Source organism: Rhinopithecus bieti, unplaced genomic scaffold (assembly GCF_001698545.2).
Source record: "Rhinopithecus bieti isolate Rb0 unplaced genomic scaffold, ASM169854v2 scaffold_51905, whole genome shotgun sequence".
Classification (NCBI taxonomy): domain Eukaryota; kingdom Metazoa; phylum Chordata; class Mammalia; order Primates; family Cercopithecidae; genus Rhinopithecus; species Rhinopithecus bieti.
Genome location: NW_016821253.1, coordinates 1,814,914 through 1,839,947, shown reverse-complemented (window position 1 = coordinate 1,839,947; position 25,034 = coordinate 1,814,914). Strand labels below are relative to the sequence as shown.

The 25,034-nt window shown below is 44.7% G+C and overlaps 1 protein-coding gene across 21 annotated transcripts in view; it reads left to right on the top strand.

Annotated features, from left to right (window-relative positions):
- Positions 1-25,034, top strand: part of MYT1L (myelin transcription factor 1 like) — a 548,227-nt gene that overhangs the window by 411,934 nt on the left and 111,259 nt on the right. For 13 of the 21 annotated variants that reach the window (XM_017860326.1, XM_017860325.1, XM_017860333.1 and 10 more), the window contains 5 exons: positions 3,326-4,303; positions 9,214-9,348; positions 14,409-14,499; positions 16,348-16,455; positions 22,769-22,983. In XM_017860326.1, coding sequence (XP_017715815.1) covers positions 3,326-4,303; positions 9,214-9,348; positions 14,409-14,499; positions 16,348-16,455; positions 22,769-22,983 — 1,527 coding nt within the window. The remainder of the gene's footprint in view (positions 1-3,325; positions 4,304-9,213; positions 9,349-14,408; positions 14,500-16,347; positions 16,456-22,768; positions 22,984-25,034) is intronic. The other 8 variants (XM_017860335.1, XM_017860329.1, XM_017860334.1 and 5 more) reach the window with 1 other exon arrangement.

Sequence of the window (25,034 nt, the reverse complement as noted above, 5' to 3'; positions counted from 1 at the left end):
AAAAAAAAAAAAAAAAAAAAAAAAAAAAACCTAGTAAAATGGCCTCCTGATTTTTGAGGTTGGAATGTTCATTTTGTGGATTGTTTGCATCATGTTTTCAACCCCAGACTGGCACAGAAAATTCTCATCTAGTTCCCATAGCCCATCCCATCATGTGACTAATTTCATTATTAGCCTCAGAAAAGCATACCTGAAAGGGAGTGTGTACAACCAGGGAGGGAATCCCAGAAGCTCACTGTGAACGACTGAATTCCAGATGAGGCTGATGCCCAGCAGGGATTCAGAGCCTGCCTGTTGATGATTGACTGGCTGTTCCCCTCTATGAGCCCACATAATTAGGAGTTGACTTCATTTCACATATGTTTTAAAAGAGTTAAAGACTGGTAGCTTGAGAAGTTCCATTCACCTGCCAGGCTTTGAGGCCGCCCATGCCATCTTCACCCGCCGTCCCCACATTTGCTGCTGTTGGGAGAGACTCAGATGACACTGAGCAGGAGGAACTTTGAAGAAGGGGGGAAGCACACAGGAGGCTCTGTGCTCAGATGCCAATACACTTTCCACTGTGTTTTCCAGATTTCTTCTACCAACGGGCTGCTCTCCTCAGGAGTCGGTTCTGGGGCCAGTGATAAGACAGCAAACTGCAGTCTTTAGGGGGCATATCCTGTGGCATGGTTCTTGTAGGAGATCTGACGAAGGGCCAGGAAGTTTTGTGATCCCCACTGAGCTGATTAAGACCTGGAGACTTGGGTCATCAGCATCACGCAAGTCATGATGCGCGCCAGGCTGTAGAACTTCTAACTCCATATCAGTCTGGTATGAGGATGAACTGTGCCCTCAGTGTGCCTTGTGTTTAGAGTATAAAGCTGGAGATGCATCGGAGGTAGTCTGCGTTCTGCCGGCCTCCAGACAGTTCAGGGACTTTCTCCTCAGCTGCTCTCAGCTTCAAGCATCAGCACGGCTAAGATCCTGCATGAAGAGGCTTGTCCATTTTGTTTTAATTTTGCTGGGGGAAGGTAACTTACGAATTGAGTGGAGACACAGATAAATGTCTGATTATCAAAAAGGTGAGATGTGCTTCTTAACTATGTGCTGCTGAAGGGAGAATGTAGAGGGAAACGAATTGATGCTTATCCTGAGATTTGGAATGTGAAGAATGACCAGTCTTGTACATAACACATTTGTAGGAAGGTGAGGAAGTTCGTAACATGGGAACCAGGACCTGTTCCACCTGTAGGCTTTTTGTGCCTTTAGAAGCAGCAAAGAGGATTAGACAGGCTTTTTCCTTTCTTGTTCACCACTTTCAAGGTCTTGCTTCTTTTCCAAATTCTTCAGGACCACACAATGAGTTCCAAAAAGGAAATGTAGGAGATCATCATGAAAATAGCGTCTTGCTTGACTGTGGTGTCTTCTTTGACTCAACTTTCAAAATGCTCCAACATGTGGCCTGTGCTTTTTTGTTTTCAAATCATAGCTTATCATTCATCTCATGGTTGGGTCTTCATAGACATAGTGATTCTGGCTGTTAAAACGTACCTATTGTGCGGAGGTAACACAGCTTGGTTATTCTGGGGAAACTTCTCTAATCACAGCCCATGAATATAACAAAGTGCATAAATTGAGAGGAGAATATGACTTTTATATTTCCAAATATTCATTAAAACAGGATTGACTTCAAGTCCTAAAAGCTTAAACACTAGGCTATAGCAAGGGGGTACGTTGGAGATTAATACTCCCACAATGTTTCCGATTACTTTCACTAGTTTGATTTTCTCTCTTTTTGCTGCTCTTGGGGAATACTTTTATCCTAGTAATAAAGAAGATGATTTATAGGAATTATCCAGAAGAAGGGCAGTATTTGTTTCAAACAATTAGTGATTCTCTATGTCTAATAAAAGGTAAATTTGATTTGCTGAAGTTTAGAAAGGTGTGTCAGATCTTAAATATTTGTTCCTTCAGCATGGGATAACAAAGATATTATTTTCTGTTATTGACATATTGAACTCCAAGTCTTTTTTCACTAACAAAAGCCTTTTCTGCATAAAACCCATAGAGAAAACACCAGAGCCCCCATCTCAGCTTTTAGTGAACTGGTATTTTGTAGAGGTCAATATACTTCATTTCTTTAAATCATTAATAAACTTGAGGCATTCTTCTTACTCTGGATTTTTTATCACAAAACCAAAGAACAGATGTGAAAACGGCATGCGGTTAACCAAATCTAATCTAAGGGTACAGATGCATTTAGGAACCCTTTGATTATTACTCATATTTTGCAATGTACATAGGAGCAGTGACCTAGCATGGTGATTAGAGGTGCAAATCCCAGATACTCTTTGAGTGTGAAACAGAATACGTTTGAGATAAAACATAGGGGTTTTATGTAATTTTTAACATGGTCTTTTTAAAAGAGTTTTTTTAAACACTTTTTTGAGATGAAGCATGACACTTACTCACACATTACACCCGCTCACCAAGCTTTTCCTGAGGCTGTGAGATGGAGGAATGTGCCAGCTCTGCCTGTGCGGTCAAACACTGTGCAGTAGTTGTACCAACTCACCTCAACCCCGCCTTTTACAGGCCTTTGGCTGCTGCACGCTTTCTCTCTCTCTCACTTTCAAACCTGTGGAGACACAGTCAAAGGAATCAGATTTACTTTCTAAACTTTTACTGTGGAATTTCTGTTGCTTCACTGTGTATCGTGATAAATTGTCTGGAAGGTATTGGATTCAAGGGAACTCTTAATTCAGCCCCAACGTGTGCTTATGATTCTGAGCTCCCAATGCAGCCGGCACCCTTGCCTGACTTCTCAGGAACCTGAGGCTGTCCTCTGTGTTGCCTACACACCACTGTGAAAATAGACCATTTAAAAGCAATTGCTGCAAACATCTGCTTCAGAATTGGCAACAAGTAAAGTTCATGAACTCTTAGAAAGCCTAGTAATGTGAGGAGCACAGTTAATACACATCTGGCGAGGCTGTAGATAAAGCAAGCCGATGGAGAAAATAAGTCATTCTTAAAATGTATGAAAAATACAAAATTAATATTTTAAAATCATATTTGCCACACTGACTGGTTTATCTTAAGATCCATTAGAGAAATTAATAATTCACAACAAGTATTTTAAATGGCCTTCTGCTTTTTAGCAACATCCGTTTTCTTTATGTCAACTTTTTCAACCCAGCCGCAAATGGGACTTACGGTTCTATGAGATGATAGACGGTTTGACTTGCAGGTAACGTGCTATCCATGCTGTTGCAACTAAGCTTCCAGTTCTAGCCACTTTTTCCTTTTCTTTTCTTTTTTGTCTTTTTTATTTTCTTTGCAGAAGACCATCAAATGAATTGTCACAATACTCGAATAATGCAAGACACAGAAAAGGATGATAACAATAATGACGAATATGACAATTACGATGAACTGGTGGCCAAGTCGTTGTTAAACCTCGGCAAAATCGCCGAGGACGCAGCCTACCGGGCCAGGACTGAATCCGAAATGAACAGCAATACCTCCAATAGTCTGGAAGACGATAGTGACAAAAACGAAAACCTGGGTCGGAAAAGTGAGTTGAGTTTAGACTTAGACAGTGACGTTGTTAGAGAAACAGTGGACTCCCTTAAATTATTAGCCCAAGGACACGGTGTTGTGCTCTCAGATAACATGAATGACAGAAGTTATGCAGACAGCATGTCGCAGCAAGATAGCAGAAATATGAATTATGTCATGTTGGGGAAGCCCATGAACAATGGACTCATGGAAAAGATGGTGGAGGAGAGCGATGAGGAGGTGTGTCTGAGCAGCCTGGAGTGTCTGAGGAATCAGTGCTTCGACCTGGCCAGGAAGCTCAGCGAGACCAACCCGCAGGAGAGGAACCCGCAGCAGAACATGAGCATCCGTCAGCACGTCCGGCCAGAAGAGGACTTCCCAGGAAGGACGCCGGACAGAAACTACTCGGACATGCTGAACCTCATGCGGCTGGAGGAGCAGTTGAGCCCCCGGTCGAGAGTGTTTGCCAGCTGTGCAAAGGAGGACGGGTGTCACGAGCGGGATGACGATACCACCTCCGTGAATTCGGACAGGTCTGAAGAGGTGTTCGACATGACCAAGGGGAACCTGACGCTGCTGGAGAAAGCCATTGCTTTAGAAACGGAAAGAGCAAAGGCCATGAGGGAGAAGATGGCCATGGAAGCCGGGAGGAGGGACAATATGAGATCATACGAGGACCAGTCTCCGAGACAACTTCCTGGGGAGGACAGAAAGCCTAAATCCAGTGACAGCCATGTCAAAAAGCCATACTATGGTAAAGGTAATATTTCTACCTAACGTAAGTTGCCTCATGAAAACATGAGCTAGGGTAAAGGATGTTGGTGGTAGTCTCCAGTTAAAGTATGACTCACACTGAATTATGTCTCTACTGCACATTCTTAGAGTTGATTCCAGAAGGATATTTTGTGATTATGTTTCTGACAAGCAAATAAAATATTTGTCTGAGAAATACATAAAGCAGCTCAACGTCATATTATTAGAGCAGATGAACAGTAGGATATTTCAGTGGGAAATGTATTCCTTGGGAAGACAGGGTTAAAGCACAGACACATCACGTGATAGAAAATATTAGGGTAAGCCTGTGCTGTTATAAATGAACCACAATCTATGTTGAGTGGCAAGGGTTTATGTAACAATTAGTCAATCCGAGGTAAAGCACATATTTTATAAATTGGATCGGGTAGGTGGCATCATGATTTATAAAACTATCATCAGGTGACAGTTATTGATGAAACTGCCCTCATGGAAAACACCCCTGATAGAAACTGAACAGTAACCGAATGACCAATAACATAAGATAAGGGCAGTGACTGCACATTAATTATCTTAAGATAGTAAGGTGATGGAAACCATTTGCTATGCAAGGCATGGTGTGGCCTCAGCTAAGATCAATAGCAATTTCTTTAAGATATTCATTCCCCCCTCACTGATTCCATTCCATTGTGGAAACAGTTAAACGGCGCTTTTCTCAAATATTAGTTTATTATAAAACACTCAAAAACTATCCAATATGATAGTTTGAGCTGAGTTTTCTTTTATGAAATACGTGGGCACATGTTTGCATATGTCAATGTATTTGGCTATCTTTACATATATATATGTATACTATATGTATGTAAGTAGATAGTATATATATGTATCTCCAACCTGAATGATCGTCTTCATGTCTATAAAGAAGACGGTGTCCACTTTCAATATGAGGCAGGTTCTAATTCAGCCTCATGCATAACCTCGACTTTGTGGATATCTCCATCAAATATTCTTTTAGAACTCAGTAAGAAGCAATTTAAAACATAAATTTGGCAGTTCATTAAATCCTTCTATGTCAGTACCCGAAAGATCCTTTTCTGTGTTTTGCTACATTCTATTCATGGCGACTCCGGAGTTTCCTCACTGCGAACCCAGTAGTGAGGCTCCGGAATTCACTTGAAAATCAGTTGCTGTATAAACTTCAAACAATCAGAAAAACTGCACTTTTTCCCACTGTGGCACAGACGTGTATTCTCCTCTCAATGTGTGCACCTACCTTATGCGGCAAGCTGGGCATCGTTACAGCCAAATGCAAACTGTAGAGGTACCTTAGCCAGAGGCTCAGGAGCTCTCAGCAGGTGCCTGGGCACAGACAGCATTTCAGTCGCAAGGTGAAGCTTTGCCCGTTGCAGTGTTGTTATGTAGCGAAGGGGTTGTTTTTTAGAGGAAAGAGAATCAGTAGATTCTCTAGTTCAGTAGGGCTTCAGGCCTGATTTGGGCATTTTAAAGACTATGGAACGCAGCATCTATGTTTAAAATTATAGTGCTATCATTGTTAACAAGATGGGCTAAAATTATTAGAAATTTTAGTTGAATTTTGAGAATCATACAGGAAGGAAACGTTTTATTTTGGGGAAGAAACAGTGTCTTCTTTTCATGTGATTGCTCAGTTGGACAAATATATTTTAGGCTTACATTTTAGAATCCCGGATCCTAGAGCTGAGGATGGAGTTTGGCATGAAGTCATGTAGGGTACGCTGTGTGAAGGAGAAGGCTGATTGAGATTTGCAAATTCTATGTTGCGGTGGCTTCTTTGGTTTCTTGGTCTGTTTAAATTCAGCGGCTTTATGCAAATTTTGACTCGTTTTGTTTTGTTGTTGATTTGTTGTGTTTTGTTTTGTTTGCAAGAAAATGGAATTCAGACTGCTTGCTTCCTCTGTATAAATGGGGGTCAGGTGGGAATGAACAGTAAGAACTGAGACATGCTTTTTCCCTGAAGTGAGGAAAGGTTGCAGATTTGGACTTTCCTGCAAGCAGAAGGCCTTGACTCCGGTCTCTCCCAGCTGTTCCAGGTCTTCCTCTTTGACCAAAGCTCATTTCCGTATCTGTCAGTGTCTTCCACACTATTCCAAATCTCCTTCAAAGATGTCTGTAGTTATATTCAGAACAAAATACATACAGCCAAGCAAGGCCAACAAAGTGGAGCAAAGAGGCTCCCTTAAAAAATAGTGTGGGCGGATCACAAGGTCAGGAGATCGAGACCATCCTGGCTAATATGGTGAAACCCCATCTCTACTAAAAATACAAAAAATCAGCCGGGCGTGGTGGCGGGCGCCTGTAGTCCCAGCTACTCGGGAGGCTGCGGCAGGTCACGCTGCAGTTCACGCCAATTGGCAGTTCTGTTATTGGCAGTTCATGCCAATAATAGAATGGCGTGAACCTGGAAGGCGGAGCTTGCAGTGAGCCAAAATTGTGCCACTGAACTCCAGCCTGGGGGACAGAGTGAGACTCCGTCTCAAAAAATGAATAAATAAATAAAATAAAAATAAAAATTGTGGTACTATCTCACCAACACAGCCAACAGAGAATTCCTGCAACCACTAGCATGTCAACAGGCTCTATTTTCAGACACTCTGTTATTTTATTAAATATGGAGAGAACACTTGTATTCTCATTTCTACACAATCTTCTCAAACTGATTTAAATGATCAATGAGCCACATTTCCAAAATCTTGAGCTAATGCAAAAGGCCTGGATCATGGACCTCCTCTGTCTTCTACCCAATCGCCTGCTCCAGCAGAGTGAAGGGAGCAGGCTAAACAGCACACTTTTTTTTTTTTTCTGTAAGTTGTTGCAAGGTGTTGGGTTAAATTGTTGGTTTCTTTGCTTGCTTGGTTATTTTGTGTTTGCTTGTATGTTTGCTTTCGAGATTGCAAGAGAAAAGAAACCAAGGGGAGGTCACGGTGAAGGTGAAGGCCAAGAGCATCACCCCACCTCAACCAGGACCTCATGCATCGAGAGGAGATTATACCCTTGTCGTCTTCCAAAACCCAAAATGCTTTGCAGCCACAATGTTTTCGTGCAAATCTCTACTTAATTTCACAGCACTTTCGAACTCTGGGAAGTCGTATATTTTGTTAGGTAATCGTAAGTGTCGTGATAAAATAGGGTCACTTAAGGATGAATAATAGATAACACACCTTACACTTTGTTGCACTGGCCACTAGCCATTTACATCTAGTTAAAAATCTCTTATCTCTAGTTTATGATTGTCAGTATTTCTTTTGAAACTGTTACTGTGCACTTACTACTTTATATTTGTAGTGATTTGTATTTACAGTAATTTATACCAATGTTATGATGAAATTACTGAAAAGGCGATAAGGTGCCAGGCATTTTGTTTGCAGGTGAGAGAAGTTCCAGTAATGTAATTAGAAACTGAAGCCACAACCACGTAATTTTAGATTTGTTCTCAAAGTTCTTCTTGAAATAATGGTAGGAAAGTAGCTGATGATTGTACAAATGGTATTTCCCTCAACACCAGTACTGACTTAAGAGTTTCCAGCACAGGAGAGGCACATTATACAGAATAAGATGTTAGCTAAAAAAGAAAAGGGGAGTGTTTTTATATGAACATGATGACATTTGTCTACTCCTGCTAGTCCTTTGTCTATTTCAAGTTCACCCGAATGAATGAAAAGTCCGTAAAAGTTCAAAAAATTCTAAATCCAGCTTTTTATTGATATAAAGTGAATTCTTAACCAAAAGTAAAACATGCGCTTTCTAGCAATCATGATTGGCCTGATTCATGGAATATCAAAAAGAACTAATCCGTAAAGAAAATTTAACTATTGCATTTCTGGACTAATAATGATCGCTATCTGTTGGTGATCTGAGCAACTGGTTTTCAAAACTGGCTAAAATACAGTGTTTCACACACTTAGATTTACTGTTTGGTCTGAGCTTTACTTTAGAAATATTTTCTGAAGTTATTATATTGCATATTTATGAACTATAGTCAATTCCGGATATAGAAATAATTTTGTGAGCAATATCATTACATTTCTGGCCTCTAGTACTGAATTTATTTTTTAACCAAAGCTCTGCCCTAATTTGCCCTTGACTGGTACTTGCAGAGAAGCCGACAGGGCTGTAGAAACCCATTACTTCTTAATTTTGTGTATGCATGCACGGCATTCTACGAGCCTTCCTCTGGTTCCAAGTACAGATGAAGAAATCAAAACAAAAGGCTGCTCCCGTGGCTTCTGAAACATGTTGGTTACCCGTCACCTCTGTCAGGTGGGCTTTCCACCTTTTTGGTCATTTGCTTGCAGTGCCTTCTGAGAGTTCAGTTTATTTTCAGAAAAGCGCTGAATTGGTGTGCTACGAAACAATGTCACCTGACCTCCGGAGAGCAAATTTCAATGCCAGTCAAATCCTGCAGCTTCTAGTGTATGCGATCAGAGCACTCAATAAGAAAGAAATTCAGCTAAAGAGGTTTTGAACAGAATGACACTCTCTGGTTGAATTTCACGGAAAATTGCTGAATGATGATGGCACAGAATTTCGTTCTCTAAGAAGGTCACTGTCTCATCACGATTTACGTTGATTCCTTTGAGCAACACAGCTTATCATGTAACACACGGGAAAATAATGAATCAGAGTTAAGGTGAGGGGTAGGCTTTTCTTTTCTTTAGAATAAAAATTAAAATACTTTATGATTCATGGTTATACTGTGTGAGGTTGAAGAAAGTCACCCAAAACCAAAGAACTATCTAAGCAAAAGTCTGATGTCACAGCCTGTCCCCCTGACACCTGCTTTATTTCTTTCTTTAGCAAGGTTCCTTCAGATTGTGAAATAATCACATTTGTCTTTGATTGGTAAACATTTATTCTCTTGGCACCTGTTGTCGCTTTTAGATCCCTCAAGAACAGAAAAGAAAGAGAGCAAGTGTCCAACCCCCGGGTGTGATGGAACCGGCCACGTAACTGGGCTGTACCCACATCACCGCAGCCTGTCCGGATGCCCGCACAAAGATAGGGTCCCTCCAGAAAGTAAGTCCACATCTCACTGCTACCCTTGGGGGTATAAACACCCATGACTCTGTCTCTGTCATCCCTCTTACCTGACGTCATCTCCATCGTACGGCTCGGTGCAACCTGACTTAACTAGGCCCCTACTTGATGGGCAACTGATCCAGGATTCGTGGGTGTGCCAGTGGCACAGGCCCAGGAGAGTGGTGCACCATGAAGCCCACCACCCCTAACAAAGCTCCTGCACAGGCCTGGGTTCTCGTCCCGAGTTCAGCTCTGACCTGCTTTGTGACCCTGGCAGGTTGCTTCCAGGCATCTTTTCTCATAATTACAGAATTGAATCTGATGGTCTCTAAGATGTCCCTTCCACTATGAAACTGCCAGGAATCCCAGAGGAGAGAGGCCTTGAGACAGACATTTCTTGCCCAAATATCTGAATTTCTGTACATCATCCAAATGCATATTTAGATCTGAAGTTTTATTGCATTTCACCTGTAAAGTCTGTCTCATGTCATAGTTGTCTCAACATTTCAACACTATAGGTTCTTCAATAAGGAAGGAGGTTGAAATCAGATGGGTTTTGATCTTAAGCATTCTTTTTAATTAGGTTCTGATCGTGTGGGATAAATCCATGAATATAACTAAATTTTTTTAGAATTGAAATGATATACATCTTTTTTGTTTATCCTTTCAGCACATAAAGTATGCCAATAAATTAAATACTGCAGCTAGAATTGACGGTTCAGGGAAAAGGCACATTCTCAGAAATTAGTGTATGAGTTTAAGGTTCTGGTTTTGAGTCTATGGCATGGGAAGAGTTTCCCTTACTGTCTAAGACAAGTTTCTAGTGGGGGACGTGTCATAACATGGCTTGAGAGGTGACAAGATGACCAGTTAATTACTTCAAGGCCCTTTTGAGGACTGTCCCATTAAAATGGGTAACTTTGAGATACTTGAGAGCAAAACCTGTCAGCATAAAGAAACGTTCTCAGGAGCATTTGGGACTTAGGAAGTGTTTGCTGAACGTTTTCCAGTGAAAGATCTTTAGATGCGATTATGGCTCCAGGTTTTCAAATGGCTCCTCAAAATAGCAAACCTGTGTTTTTTGTAACCATCTTGTGAACAAGCCTGAAGAGCCGTAAAAATAAACAAATCAGAGCAAGTGGCTCCAATCCCGTGTGTTACATGAGCAGGAAGACAGCATGGTTTGACAACAGCTTCCATGTACCCAGCACACACTTGGTGCCAGGGCGCAGCTCGCACACAGCAAACACAAGTTCACCTAATCCCCAATCAACACTGTAGGGCAACACCCGCCCTTTCATTCGGATGAGGAAGATGAGAGTCAGAGACTCTGGCACCCTCTCTTTCCAGAGGTTAGCCAATACCTGGCAAATTGAGGATGTGCGACATCTTGTTAAAAAAATCTGAGCAGGTACTAACTTGCTCAGGTAAGCTCCAGGCTAAGATGTAAATCCGTATCTGTCTGACCTCCAAACCTCTCTGTCTCCTCTGAAACCTGGGTTTGGTGTTCCGGTTTCCATTTGAACGCGTGATGTGACACCCAACACTTTGCAGCTCTCTATACCTCATCTTCCTCATCTGTAAAGTGAGGCAGGAGGACGAAGCTCTAGTGTTCTAAGAAGAAAGAGTTTCTTTATGTGTGTTTAAGACCTACATATTCACCTTCAAGGTAGATTGTCAGCTCGTTTATATGGATGGGAAATTCTTCTGACTCCCTGTTTTCACAGTACAGGCCTAAATGAAGTGGGAGTGTGGACTGGCAAGGTGCCCATCACGCCGGCTGCAGGTGCCTCCCAGGGCCAGATCGCTCTCGGAGGCAGGGAGGCTCAGCTCTGCCACGGGCAGCACAGGTGCATGCCAGACAATACAGAGGAGGCTTCTCAGCCTTTGCTCCTGTGCAATTCTTTGTAACACCACAAGCATTTACTAAAATGATTAGAGAATTCCATCCATAGAAGGCTTTTAATTTAATTTTATTTTTTTCTGGGCTAGTTTCCCCTAATCATCATTTCTGTCCAACTAAATTCCATAAAGAAACCAGCAGCACACTGTGTCAGGACCACCGAGGACACGCCATTGCCCGAGACACCGTACTGGCCCTCAGAGAGCTCCCAGCCCGGCTGAGAGAAGGGCATGGGCATGAGGCTGGGGCTCTGCATGATGCCGGGGCTCTGCACAGTAGGGACTCCACAGCATGGTCTAGGCAGGAGGGAGAACCCCTCCCAGAGTCCCCAAGGCTGCCCTGAGGTGATGCTCCAGCTGTCTTGTGTGAGCGGTGAGGAACCCACAGCATTTTCTAAAGGCTGTTGTAAAAGTCCACACAAGAGATCAGGGCGTGGAAAAGACAGTGGTAGTAGGAATAAAAATGCTGGGGCAGATTCACAAAACATCCAGAGATAGGCAGGCAGGCTATGGAGGACAGCACACGTGAGGACTAAGAGAAGAGGGGAGACCGAGAGGAGGCCAAGGATTGTGGCCTTGGTGAACTTAAGGACGCCAGGGCCGATAATCCGTACAGAAAGCTGAGCAGTAGGGCCACATTTGATGGAGAAACTGGGACTTGTATTCTTCCCACTTGAGTTGGAGGAGCTGCATGATATTCCATAGGGTTTGGGGAGGTGGCTCTGGAGGCCTGGGGAGGTCAGGTGGAGAGGTGGCTACCTGGATACCGTCCTTGGAGCAGCATTCATGGAAACTGAGAATGGAATTGCTTAGGGAGGAGGCATAAGGCGGGAATGAAGGAGGGCTCATAAATGGGAAGTTTGGCCATGAATGTATGGTAAGATGAAGCACAGAAACAGGAGCAGGTGGAGGAAAATCAGAAACAGAAAACCAGGAGAGGAAGGTGTTTCTGATAAAGCCCCGTGTAGGAAGGCAACACCCGGGGTGCCACAGAGGTCCAAGAGGAAGAACTAGGGGGGTCACAGGGTGTTTTTGTTTTTGTTTTTTGTTTTGTGTGTGTGTGTGTGTTTTAGACGGAGCCTCACTGTGTCGCCCAGGCTAGAGTACAATGGCGCAGTCTCGGCTTACTGCAGCCTCCGCCTCCAGGGTTCAAGTGATTCTCCTGCCTCAGCCTCCTGAGTAGCAGGGATTACAGGCGCATGCCAACATGGCTGGCTAATTTTTGCATTTTTGGTAGAGACAGGGTTCCACCACATTGGTCAGGCTGGTCTCGAACTCCTGACCTCGTGATCCACCCGCCTCAGCCTCCCTAAGTGCTGGGATTACAGGCGTGAGCCATTGCGCCCAGCAGGGTTTCTTGAGTAAAAGCCTCTTGTTGACCCCAAGAGACGGATGTGAGAAGAGGAGAGAGGCATAGGAGCTGCACATGCTGCAGAAGTTTGAGAAATGTGATTGAGATGGATGAAGTAGCAGCAGAGTGTGGACCAAGGATAGCAAGCGCAGTCCACCTCAGGACGATTCAGGGGCGAGGCTGGGAGTGTGCACCCCCACGCAGCAGGGGGCAGGGGTAAGGTCCATTTGCCATTGGGACCTCAGGTCAGAGTGACCTATGTGCGCCATCCCCGGGGAAAACTGTGTGTGAAAAGTTTACCATAAAAGGAAAGGAAAGTTGCAGGTGCACGTCAGAGGAAAGCTGTGTGAAGGAAAGCATTTGTGTGCTGTTGTCACATGGTGGTGGACAAATAGTAAAGAAGAAAGAATGAATGAAGTAGGTAGATGGATGTCCTGCAGGAAGGAGGACCGCACACATGCTTCCTGGAGAGGCCTCCCTGAAAGGGAGGAGCAGCACTTCTTCCTCCGGGATAGGCGAGGAAGGGGGCAGGGAACTGTGCTTGGATTCTCTCAGAAAGGAGCCCTCCTGTGACCCCCTCCAGCCAGGTCCCAGCACAAGATGAGCCAAAGGTGGACTCACTTTGATCATTTATTTTTCTGACGGCACTTACTAGGCACCTACCACATCTAGGACAAGCCAGGAACTGTGGGAGTGATAAAGCTAACACCAAAGCAGAGTCTTTGGAAGGGACTGCCCAGCAGGAAGAAGACAGGGTGTGGACTCAGATAACAGCAGCACCATGTGGACGTGGGATTCAGTGCCCAGCAGACTGCAGGGGAAAGAGAGACGTTGTTCTAGAGAAGGAGGAAAAGTGTAGAAAATACAATTACGTAACTAGGGTAGGCAGATCTGTTTTGAATAGACCTTCCATGTTCACCTGGCCTCAGGTAAACCTTGCTGGCAGGGAAAGCCGCCACCCCATTGCCCTGGAGTTTGGAGACAGCAGGCTCAGAGGAGCAGAGCATCATGCAGACAGGGTCCGTGTGGGGGTCCCTTCGTCCCTGCTAACCTTGCCCCAGAACCCAGAGTAGTGGAGTGTCCACGAAGGACCAGAAAAGAAGGAAGACACAAATAAGTCAGGTCTAACACCACTGCTGGGAAAATGCAAGCCGCTCCCCGCAGCCAGCTGCTGGGAAAATGCAAGCCGCTCCCCGCAGCCAGCTGGCCAGCAGCACCCTTGCACCACAAGAGGAGTCTGTGCGGCCTCTCCCGCTTACTCATTTCACAGGGCAAAAACACAGAACGCTTACTATTCTAGCTCATTCTATTTAAAGAATAATAAAGCACTAGGTTCCTAAAGGAAGCGTGATTATTTAATTCATTTTATTTAAAATTAAGGTTTGTGGTTCTGTATTCATCTACCCAGCACACATTCATAATGCTGTGTGTTTCCAAAGCGCAGGGGTGTTTTAAAATCCGCAGCCTCTGAGTTGTTGTACGGCTAGTCAGCACTCTGTGCTTATGCATGGGCAACGTCTGTGAGGCCCTGGCTCTCCTAACCCATCAGGAAAGAGTCAGTTCTGTGTTCTCTGAACTCCCAGGCCCCCGGGTCCAGCACCCCTGCTGTGTGAGGCCCTTAGCGTAGGGTCCAGTCAACCTTCTTTCTCCTCCCACGTGTGTTTTCCTGACCATGCCCATCACAAACGTTTGTAGGACTGTCTGTCATGAGCGACTTGGCCTTTGTTAAATGACTGCATTTTCATGTGTCCTGACTGTGCCTCTGTTTTAACGCTGGCTGTTCTCTTTGCCTCTCCCTGTCAAGTCCTTGCCATGCATGAAAGTGTCCTCAAGTGCCCCACTCCGGGCTGCACGGGGCGCGGGCATGTCAACAGCAACAGGAACTCCCACCGAAGGTAAGCCACGCGTGCGGCATTGGTGTGGGAGGGAGTGCCGGCTGCCCTCCATGCCTCCTTCTTCCCGGGGAGGCGGACTGTGCTCCACCACATAGTGCTCCCTATAGTGCTCCTCACATACAGGCACCTGCTCCACATGGTGCTCCCCATAGCGCTCCCCAAGTGCAGGCACCCACGTGCAGCACTGGTGTGGGAGGGAGCGCCGGCTGCCTTCCATGCCTCCTCCTTCCCGGGGAGGCGGACTGTGCTCCATACGGTGCTCCCCATGGTGCTCCCCAAGTACAGCACCTCCACATAACGCACGGGAGTGGCAAGCACTCCATGCCCTTGTGGTGCAAACTGGATGATTTTAGTTGCCCCACCCACCTTATGGTAGCAGGGTATAGTATCAGGAGTGGAAACCATGACCATTTACAATGGCTGGAAGGAAGGAGGCCAAGCCTTTGCTGTCCTCCAGGGTGAAGACAGGGCTGTCCTAGTGCTCATTGGACAGGACATGGCCTGGAATGCAGCAAGCCTATACAGTATGTAGCTTGGCTTGGCTGCCCTTGGAATTCTGCAGAAACCCCAGATCACAAGTACCGATGTCTTCAGAAAACTTACAGATGTTTAGCAGACTAGGTGGGGGTCTGTGGGAGGCTAGGGTGCTGGAGAAATAGACTCTGGACTCCCGCTAACAAATGTATGCGAAATCACTCTTTTGTTTGTGAAAGATTTCAGTTCTCTTTTCCTGTTCTGTTCAGACTTGATAAGAACTACTCAGCTGCCCATAATATTCCGTTCTTATCTGGTAACTTTTTATTTCCAGAGACCGAAAAGTGATTCTTTTAAAGTTTGTCTGACAGTCTATGGTTTTATGAGTTCACATGAAATTATATCTAAAAGAAGGAAACTACTATAAGCTTCGCTCTAATTTTTGTTTGTCTGACTGGCAAACCTGGTTCTTTGTGTTAAATTTATAATGAAACAAATGACCACTGTGCCCTCCAGAGACATTCAGGTGTTTAATCTGCAGAAGAAGGAAATGATCGACAGGTTGGAGAGGTGTGGGCTGTGTGCTGTTAAATGCAGCATCCACAGTGTCAGGGCCTCCGTCAAACCTCAGCACGGGCGTGTTTTTGGGGTGTGACATATATATGGGGGGAGTGTCTGTGCATATGAGCAGATATGCATGGAGACACCCACAGAGCAGGCACAGTGATTTCACATAAAGTGAGCCTGCACGCAAAAGAGCCCAGCTGCTGTCTCCTCCATCTAGACGAAGCCCGAACTATTTGCCTCCACAGAACATTTTATTGCAGTCCTAGAAATCATTCTGCTTTCCTCTCCACTTTCATTTCCCTGCTTGTGGAGAACACCAAAGGGCTAAAGTCAGACAGGCCCCCCAGAGGCCACAGTCAATAGCATTTAGGAAATCAGCTTGGAGCTCCATCTTCTGGTAACAGTCAGTTCATTGCCATTCATGGGCTTAAAAACTCATCCTACCCAAGCTGTTAATTCTTCATCTCCAGAAATGGTGAGCTCTCCAGAACGGAATCTGTCTACAGTTTTCACCAGCTGTGTCCTCCTGAATGCATGGAGCTGGGACGCTCTCACTGGGAAGGACTGAGTACACCTCACACAGCACTGCCGCCAGCATTCTCTGCTGGAGACAAGCAGAAAGCATGCACCTAGAAACATGACTACCTCCCCCTCCCAGTCCACCCATCAGGATTGCCCATGCCAGGCTTGGGAAACCACCCCTCCCCCACAGCTCCACCTGCATCAGGGTCCTGGTGTTAAGGGAGGATTGGTGTCCTGTGAAGGCGTTCGAGGCGGGACCATTCAACCCGTTTTCTGTGATTGCAGCCTCTCCGGATGCCCGATCGCTGCAGCAGAGAAACTGGCCAAGGCACAGGAAAAGCACCAGAGCTGTGATGTGTCCAAGTCCAGCCAGGCCTCGGACCGCGTGCTCAGGTACCCAGCAGGAGTGCGCCGTCCGTCCGTGAGCTCTATCCACAGTCCACCCCACACCTCGGAGCCCTGGGGACACCTGCTCAGGGCATGTCCTTACAGCAGCAGGGACTGGGACGGGAGGGCAGGGCCGTGCTGGAAGCTGGGGCTGGGACGCCTCACTCCAGGCCAGGCTGTGTGAGGCCAAGGGTGTCATTTTCCCCCTGGTGTCTGGACTCATTGGGACGACTTACATGAGAGAGTTGGAGGAAATCATTTCTGATTTTGTTTCTGGACCTGGTATTTCATGAGTCTGAGTGCTAGATTAAAGGGAAGCTTTGAAAATTAATGAGATGCCCAAGGTAATTTTCTCATAATTTGGAGGAGAGGGCCTTGCACCAACCTGCAGGCGGGTGCTGATGTTTCTGACAATGCTAGGGGTATGAGCACCCCACGCATGCGTGTGGAAGCTCTCGCGTGCAAAGCCGGCAGAGCTCCCTCCTGTTACACCCGACACCCTGCGATGTAGGTGGGGGTAGGTATTGTCACCTCCGTTTGGCAAGTGAGAAAACCCAGAGTGCAGAGAGGTTAAAAGACCCGAATGTTACCGTGGGTCCATCAGTGTTACAGTGTTACAGATCGTCCGCCTGCAACCACTGTTTTCTTTAAGTTTTGGGAGGACAAGCTCCCCATGCACACAGCCCTGCTATGCATCCTTCATTCTTACATGTTGCTTCACATTCTCATCCTCGTGAAAACTATGACAATTGCCACATATCCTGCCTTCTCACACAACATCACTGCAGAAACACGCATCCTTGTCTCTATGTAATCATCCTAATTATCATCTTCACAGGTACGTATATTCTACTGTTCAGACGTACCCCCGCCCAGTGCCAAAACTAGGTTCTAGCTTTGAGGCATTCGGGCTGTTTCCCGCTTTTACTATTAAAGAGAGAGCAATAATAAACATTTCTTTCATATATACAGCACTTTGCCTCCGTTACTCCTTTGGCTACTCAGAAGGCGGAGGTGGGAGGATTGCTTTGAGCCCAGGAGGTCAAGGCTGCAGTGAGCTGTAATTTCACCACTGTACTCTAGCCCAGATGACAGAGCAAGACCCTGTCTAAAAAAAATAAGAAAGTAAATTATTTCTTTAGGATAAATATCTTGGAGCAAATCACTAGGCAAACAATATGAATATCCTTTTTGTTCTTGAGTGTGATTTCATAGCATCCCAAGAAGCTTCGAACATAGTCATTGAACCCCCCTCCTCCCTAAATAGAAAAGTTAAAATCTTTCTAGACAATTATAAATATTTAAGCAAAAATAAGAAAACAAAACCATCTACGACCCTCCTATCAAGAGAGAACTCCTCAGTAAATTGTGGCACAGAGTTTTCTGCATTTGGGGGTCCCGGCCTGAAGTGCCCCCAGAGCACCCATCTTCCCCATGGCAAGACCAAACGCTGAACAAGTCATAGGCCACCCTCCCTCTCCCCACCAGCCCACAGCTCATTATTGGCAGCATGAAAACCGCCCCCACCCACCCAATGAAACAGACCAACCTGCCGGGCGCGGTGGCTCACGCCTGTAATCGCAGCACTTTGGGAGGCCGAGACGGGCGGATCACGAGGTCAGCAGATCGAGACCATCCTGGCTAACACGGTGAAACCCCGTCTCTACTAAAAAATACAAAAAAGTAGCCGGGCGAGGTGGCGGACACCTATAGTCCCAGCCACTCGGGAGGCTGAGGCAGGAGAATGGCGTGAACCCGGGAGGCGGAGCTTGCAGTGAGCTGAGATCCGGCCACTGCACTCCAGCCCGGGTGACAGAGCGAGACTCCGTCTCAAAAAAAAAAAAAAACAGACCAACCCGCGGGTCTGTGTAATCCAAGGAGAATTTAGTCATAATCCAAGGACGTTAGTCAAGGAGAATTTGAAAGTTGGTAGGGAGATATTTCTTGCTGAGGGCTTTCATTAATTTTCTTCAGCCTACCTTGGCCAGACCCCTGAGAATCTGGAAGAACTCTAGTACCTGGCTGTTCCTGGAGTCACCAGGTGACTGCACTGCCCACCTACGGGCTGCTCTGCTCCTGGGGGCCGCAGTGGCCACCTATGGGCTGCTCTGCTCCCGGGGGCCAGCACAGAGTGAGGATTTCAGGGAGAAGCTCACAGCAGCTGGAGACCGACGAGGCATGCATGTAATTGTGAATACCACCTTGTCCAAACAGCCTCCACTCTGATGTTTGCCTCCTCACCTTTGGATGCTGAGTTTCTTTTCCTGAAATGCTTTCTTACCACCCCCCAACCCCCACCCCGCGGATCTTAAACTTAAAAATCAACCCATTCTGTAAAACTGACTTCAAACATCCCTTTCTCCATTCAAACGTAACTGAATTGCATAGCCTGGAGTGTTCTCTCTTCTCCGGAATTCTCATAGCATTTGAACCCTTGAAATATGATCACATCACCCATGGTCTTTTGTTTTTTTTTTTTTAATTAAAAAAAAAATTTTAGAGACAGGGTTTCACTCTGTTGCCCAGGCTGGAATACAGTGGCACAATTATGGCTCACTGCAGCCTTGATGTCCTGGGCTCAAGCGATCCTCCCCATTCAACCTCCTGAGTAGCTGGGATAATAGGCACACACCACCATGCCTGGCTAATTTTTTTTTTATTTTATTTTTATTTTTTTTGTTTTTTGGAGAGATAGGGTCTCCCTATATTGCTCTGGTAAGTCTCAAACTCCTGGGCTTAAGTGATCCTCCTGGCTCCGCCTCTCAAAGTGTTGGGATTTCAGGCATGAGCCACCATGCCTGGCCTGCCCCAGCATCTTTTAAAGCAAGGCCTGAAGATATATTCATTTATGCACCATCATATTATCTGGGAAAATGTCTCAAGAACAATAGACAATTATTACATGATTTTATTGATTTGACAAGAAGTAAATCGGCTAAATTAATGAAATCACAATAAATGTATTGGTGATTTGGTAAATAAATTGGATATTTAACCAATATCCAATTTACATATATATAATTGGATATATATCCAATACTGTTATAAAAGTATAGATATGGCTATCAAACAGTCTAAACTCTGACTTTCTTTTCTTAAAAAATCCAGTTATCAAAACTTTGTAACTGCACCAAAACCAATATAAATTTATGAAATAATCAGAGTAAAGAGAGATTATCTACATGGGTGCCTATTAAGTCAGAATTTATAACAGCAACAAAATCAAAAAGTTGGAAAACAGTTAAATAGTACAATATTCATTGATTTCAGTACCACTCTGCTATTAAGAACTGTTTTAAAGCCTGAGAAACAAAAAGGAAAATTAAATATCATGTAAAATGGAAACATAAAATATGTACAAGTGTGAGGTTCTAACGATTTAAGTAAATATAAAATGCATGAAGTCAATCATAAAAAATACACCAAAACCTTAAAAGTTTTTGTCTCTTGAAGATCTACAGGCAATTCTTTTAAAAAATAGCTTTTGTCTCTTCTAGATATTTTTTCAGTGAATCATAAAAAAGCAAAACATAATCATGAAAATAATTAAAAAGCAAGACAATAGTTTTAAACCTGTTTTCTGTAAGGCAAGTATAGATGATCTTGGTGTGCCTTTGTACATCGCCTTTAGAAAGAGAGCGAGGACTCGAGAGAAAATATGCAGACACACAAAAATACTTGTGGAAAATGAGGAAAGGAACAGATCAAAACCCCTCAGATTTCCATCCCCAGGGAGAACAAAGAGAATACTGTCTGCACGTCTGTTGCCAAAGAGTTTCCTTCCTAAACAGCACACATTTGTACCTGCTGATATCATGCTTTCATACATCTGCTAAAATTTCACATTCATGCTAGAGGTACAGGCAATATTTGCAGATCTTACTGATACTAGTAATCAAGAAATAGGATCTTACTCAAACATTACTGTCTTCCTCCAGGTGTGGTGGCTCACGCCTCTAATCCCAGCACTTCAAGAGGCCGAGGCGGGTGGATCACCTGAGGTCAGGAGTTGGAGACCAGCCTGGCCAACATGGTGAAACCCTGTCTCCACTAAAAATAGAAAAATTAGCTAGGCATGGTGGCAGGAGCCTGTAATCCCAACTACTTGGGAGTCTGAGGCAGGAGAATCACTTGAACCCGGGAAGTGGAGGTTGCATTGAACCAAGACCGTGCCATTGCACTCCAACCTGGCAACAGAGTGAAACTACGTCTAAAAAAAATGACTGTCCTTCCTAAGCTGACTATGAACCTCACACTAATGCATGAATTCACCACCTTTTGTTTTTTCCTGCTTGGTTGGGTCTTTAGTTGGAATACATTTTATATAGTTTAGAATGACAAAAATTCAACAGGAAACTCTCTGCCTTTAAAATTCACTGTTTTGTTAGCTTTACAGTGTGTAAAATGATGCTGATGTGAAAAGGTCTCTATTTTTTTGAAAATGGATCACTTGATGCCAAGGGTTCAAGACCAGCCTGACCAACTTGGCAAAACCCTGTCTCTACTAAAAATACAAAAATTAGCCAGGCGTGGTGGCTCATGATATAATCCCAGCTGCCTGGGAGGCTGAGGCAGGATAATCACTTGAGAAAAATACAAAGATGGCAGATTAGACTGTAGGATGTTATGATTAAGAATGCATCTATGGCCGGGCGCAGTGGCTCATGCCTATAATCCCAGGACTTTGGGGGGCCTACGTGGGTGAATAACTTGAGGTCAGGAGTTTGAAACCCGCCTGGCCAACACGGTGAAACCCCATCTCCACTGAAAATACAAAAATATTAGCTGTGCGTGGTGGTGGTGCACGCATGTAGTCCCAGCTACTCAGGAGGCTGAGGCAGGAGAATCGCTTGAACCCAGGAGGCAGAGGTTGCAGTGAGCTAAGATCATGCCACTGCATTCCAGCCCAGGCCACAAGACTGAGACTATCTCAATTAAAAAAAAAAAAAAGAACGTGTCTGTATCTGAGCAGTTCTTCAGTGTCCATTCCATGAAGCCTTGAGCCCAGTGAGACTGAGGAGCTGTCAGTGGGGAGGACAGAATGCAGGACCCTTAGTGCACTGTGGGACCCTGCATGGTTGTGTCAGAAAAAGGACATTAGTGGAAAAACTGGTCAGATCCAAATACAGCCTCTAGTTCAGGAAAGAACTCCATACTAACGTTAATCGCCTGACTTTGCTCTTGTCTTACGGTTATGAAGGTGGTCACGTTGGCGGAAGTTGGTGGCAGGGTGTAAAGAAAACCTCTGTGCAACTTTTCTGCAAGTCTAAAATCGTTTTAAGTATAAAGTCTAAAAACTCCACTTATGACCTAGACAGACGAAGAGGTGGACCTACACACACACACACACACACACACACACACACACACGACACAATGTCTATGAGTGAGCAACGACCCGGTGTCCATCCTTTTTTATTTATTTATTTATTTATTATTATTTTTTTTTGAGACAGAATCTCGATCTGTCACCCAGGCTGTAGTGCAGTGACTCGATCTCGGCTCACTGCAAGCTCCGCCTCCTAGGTTCCTGCCATTCTCCTGCCTCAGCCTCCCCAGGAGCTGGGACTACAGGCACCTGCCACCACGCCCGGCTAATTTTTTGTAGTTTTAGTAGAGACGGGGTTTCACCGTGTTTGCCAGGATGGTCTTGATCTCTTGACCTCGTGATCCACCCACCTCGGCCTCCCAAAGTGCTGGAATTATTGGCGTGAGCCACTGCGCCCAGCTTGTCCTTCCTTTTAATTATTTTATTCCAAAGACAATAAGAAATGACTACTAGGTAAAAACATTGAATGCATATTCTAGTACTTGACAAGGTGCATTACCACCTAGCCTACCTCATTGTCCAGTTAGGTACATTTTGATCTGGTTCTGTCTCAGTCTATGTCCCTAAGAGTATTTCTTTACTTCCTCTTACTTTTTAAGCGGAATTTCTTATTGAGGCAACGTCTTTGTGTATAATTCAGCAACTCTTTGTAACCACTGCAAAGAAAATTCAGGACTGAGATTGTCCCCATCCTCATATCTCATGTCATCACCATGCCACCAGACCTCTTACAGGAAAGAAGGAAAAGGGAACATATTTAAAGATTTTATTTATTGTCCTTTTTTATTGCCAAAGTTGACTTTTAGGCAGTTTATCTGGTGCTATATAATTAAAACACACTTTGTCTTTTCTTCAGAAAATAAAAAAGTTGTAGTTTTAGGGAAAGGTAACCCATCTTAAAAAGGAAGATAGTCCAGTTTCAGTGTGAAGCTCGCCGTGTGCAAAGCCACAGGAAAGCAAGCTGTTGTTTGTTGTCTTGTTCACTTCCAGGCCAATGTGCTTCGTGAAGCAGCTGGAGATTCCTCAGTATGGCTACAGAAACAATGTCCCCACAACGACGCCGCGTTCCAACCTGGCCAAGGAGCTTGAGAAATATTCCAAGACCTCGTTTGAATACAACAGTTACGACAGCCATACTTATGGCAAGCGAGCCATAGCTCCCAAGGTGCAAACCAGGGATATATCCCCCAAAGGATATGATGATGGTAGGAGGTGCACACTCTTATACATGAGAGACACGTTGCCATTGATGATGTTGTTGTTGTGTATATCAATGTCCTACAAATTAGTTGAGCGGTGGTGGTCACTCGATGGGTACCAAAAGAACAGGATGTTCGTAGCACAGCCCAGGAGCTGAAATTCCCCCAGGTCCACACAGCTGTAGGAGAGCAAACCTTCAGGGGAGGGAAGGTGATGGTTTCCCCTCAATCATTCTGAGCCAGCACACTCGGCTGCTCGTGGAATGTGGAGAGGGAGAAGCGATGGACTGGCTCGTTGTCTTTTGTGGTACTGGGAAGACAGTACCCTTATCTTAATATGCTTCCTTTAAATAAATGCCTGAGACAGACAGTGCAGGGGGAGCCAGCAGGCAGCCCTCAGCTCCCGGGAGCTTTGAGGAGCTCTGCACCCATCTCCTTAGTATTCTCAGCCTTGCATGCACATGAGAACCATCCGGGGAGATTTTTTTTTTTTTGATTCTAATGCCCAACCTGCCCTCATGACCAATGAAATCAGAATCCCTGGAGGGCTCCCTGCACGACACGATGACATTGTTGTTGCAGCCAGAGCTGGTGGCCTCCTTGTCACCCAGCCTCTTCACAGCAAGACCAGGACCTGGGTCCCCCTGTAACTGGGGTGGATGGAGCAAAACAAGGCCCAGCCTGGGGTACTGCAGCCTGGGGTACTGCCGGCAGAGCCAGAGCTTTGTTCCTTCCTGGCTTGTGGCTGCCGTGGCACCAACAAAATAGAGCTTATGCGGCAAACACAGGGCCACGGGCTTCATGGGAAAAGGGCAGTTTGTTTTGACTAATGCTTATTTGAACCACTACCAAGAGTGTGAACTAGTTACCATTTCACTACAAAGCTAGTTGGTAAGTAGTTTTTCATTAGAGGGGAAGACTGTATTTATTTAATTTTTTTTATTTATCTAACTGTGTGTCTGCTTTAAATTCTAGGCTGTATAGACGTAATTGCCAAGTTTTACCACTTGGGACTTGGGGTGTAAATGTTCTGATGATTTAGACATCTTGTCATGATACTCTCTAGCACAGGGGAAGGAAATAGTTTTTTTAAAAAGGTCATCAAGCTTTTCTTTGAAAAAGATATTTAGGGCAGGGTGCAGTGGTTCACGCCTGTAATCTCAGCACTTTGGGAGGCTGAGCCAGGTGGATCACTTGGTGTCAAGAGTTCAAGACCAGCCTGGCCAACATGGCAAAACCCCGTTTCTACTAAAAATACAAAAATTATCCAGGCATGGTGGCTCATGCCTGTAATCCCAGCTGCTCAGTAGGTTGAGGCACAAGAATCGCTTCAACCTGGGAGGCAGAGGTTAAAGTGAGCTGAGATAGTGTGCTGCTGCTCTCCACCCTGGGGGACAGAGCGAGACGTTGGATCAGAAACAAAGAAAAAGATACTTAGTTAAAATCACAGTACACACACACAATATTTAAACTGAATGCTTGGGGAGTTCAGAAACCATTTTTATCATTCTACAGGAATGACGGCACATCTTTCTAAGCTATGGTATTTCTTGCCTTAATAACAATTTATTTGTATAATGAATGAAATTTAGTATTTCTTGGAGCTATCATATATTGGTCAGAAACACATAAATGGATAGAAGGAGTGACTGTAGCGTATAACAGAAATAGTTCGGTTGGTTTGTTGTTGGGTTTGTGATAATTTCAGGTTTCTTATCGTCTCATTTATTCATCTACAAGTGAAGAATCAAAAGAAATTAAGTTCTCATAATTGAAGGCTGTTTATATGATTTCCAGTTCATTGACATTTTGCTGGGATTTGATCCATTCTTTCATTAGAGGTTCATTTTTATGCACCAGTTTTTTTGCTGTTCTTGTTCCGTGTGGGCTGATTTCTTTCTTGAGCTTCATTGTTAAGGTCAGACTCCAGCCTGAGAAGGAAAGGGGGCTTCTGGGTGAAGTTGTGAGCCGCAGAGCAGTCTCAGGGTCACGGTGCCTTTAGGGGACCCGAAGTCAAATCCACTGAGCATATTCTCGGTGCCATTCTTAGGAGCCAG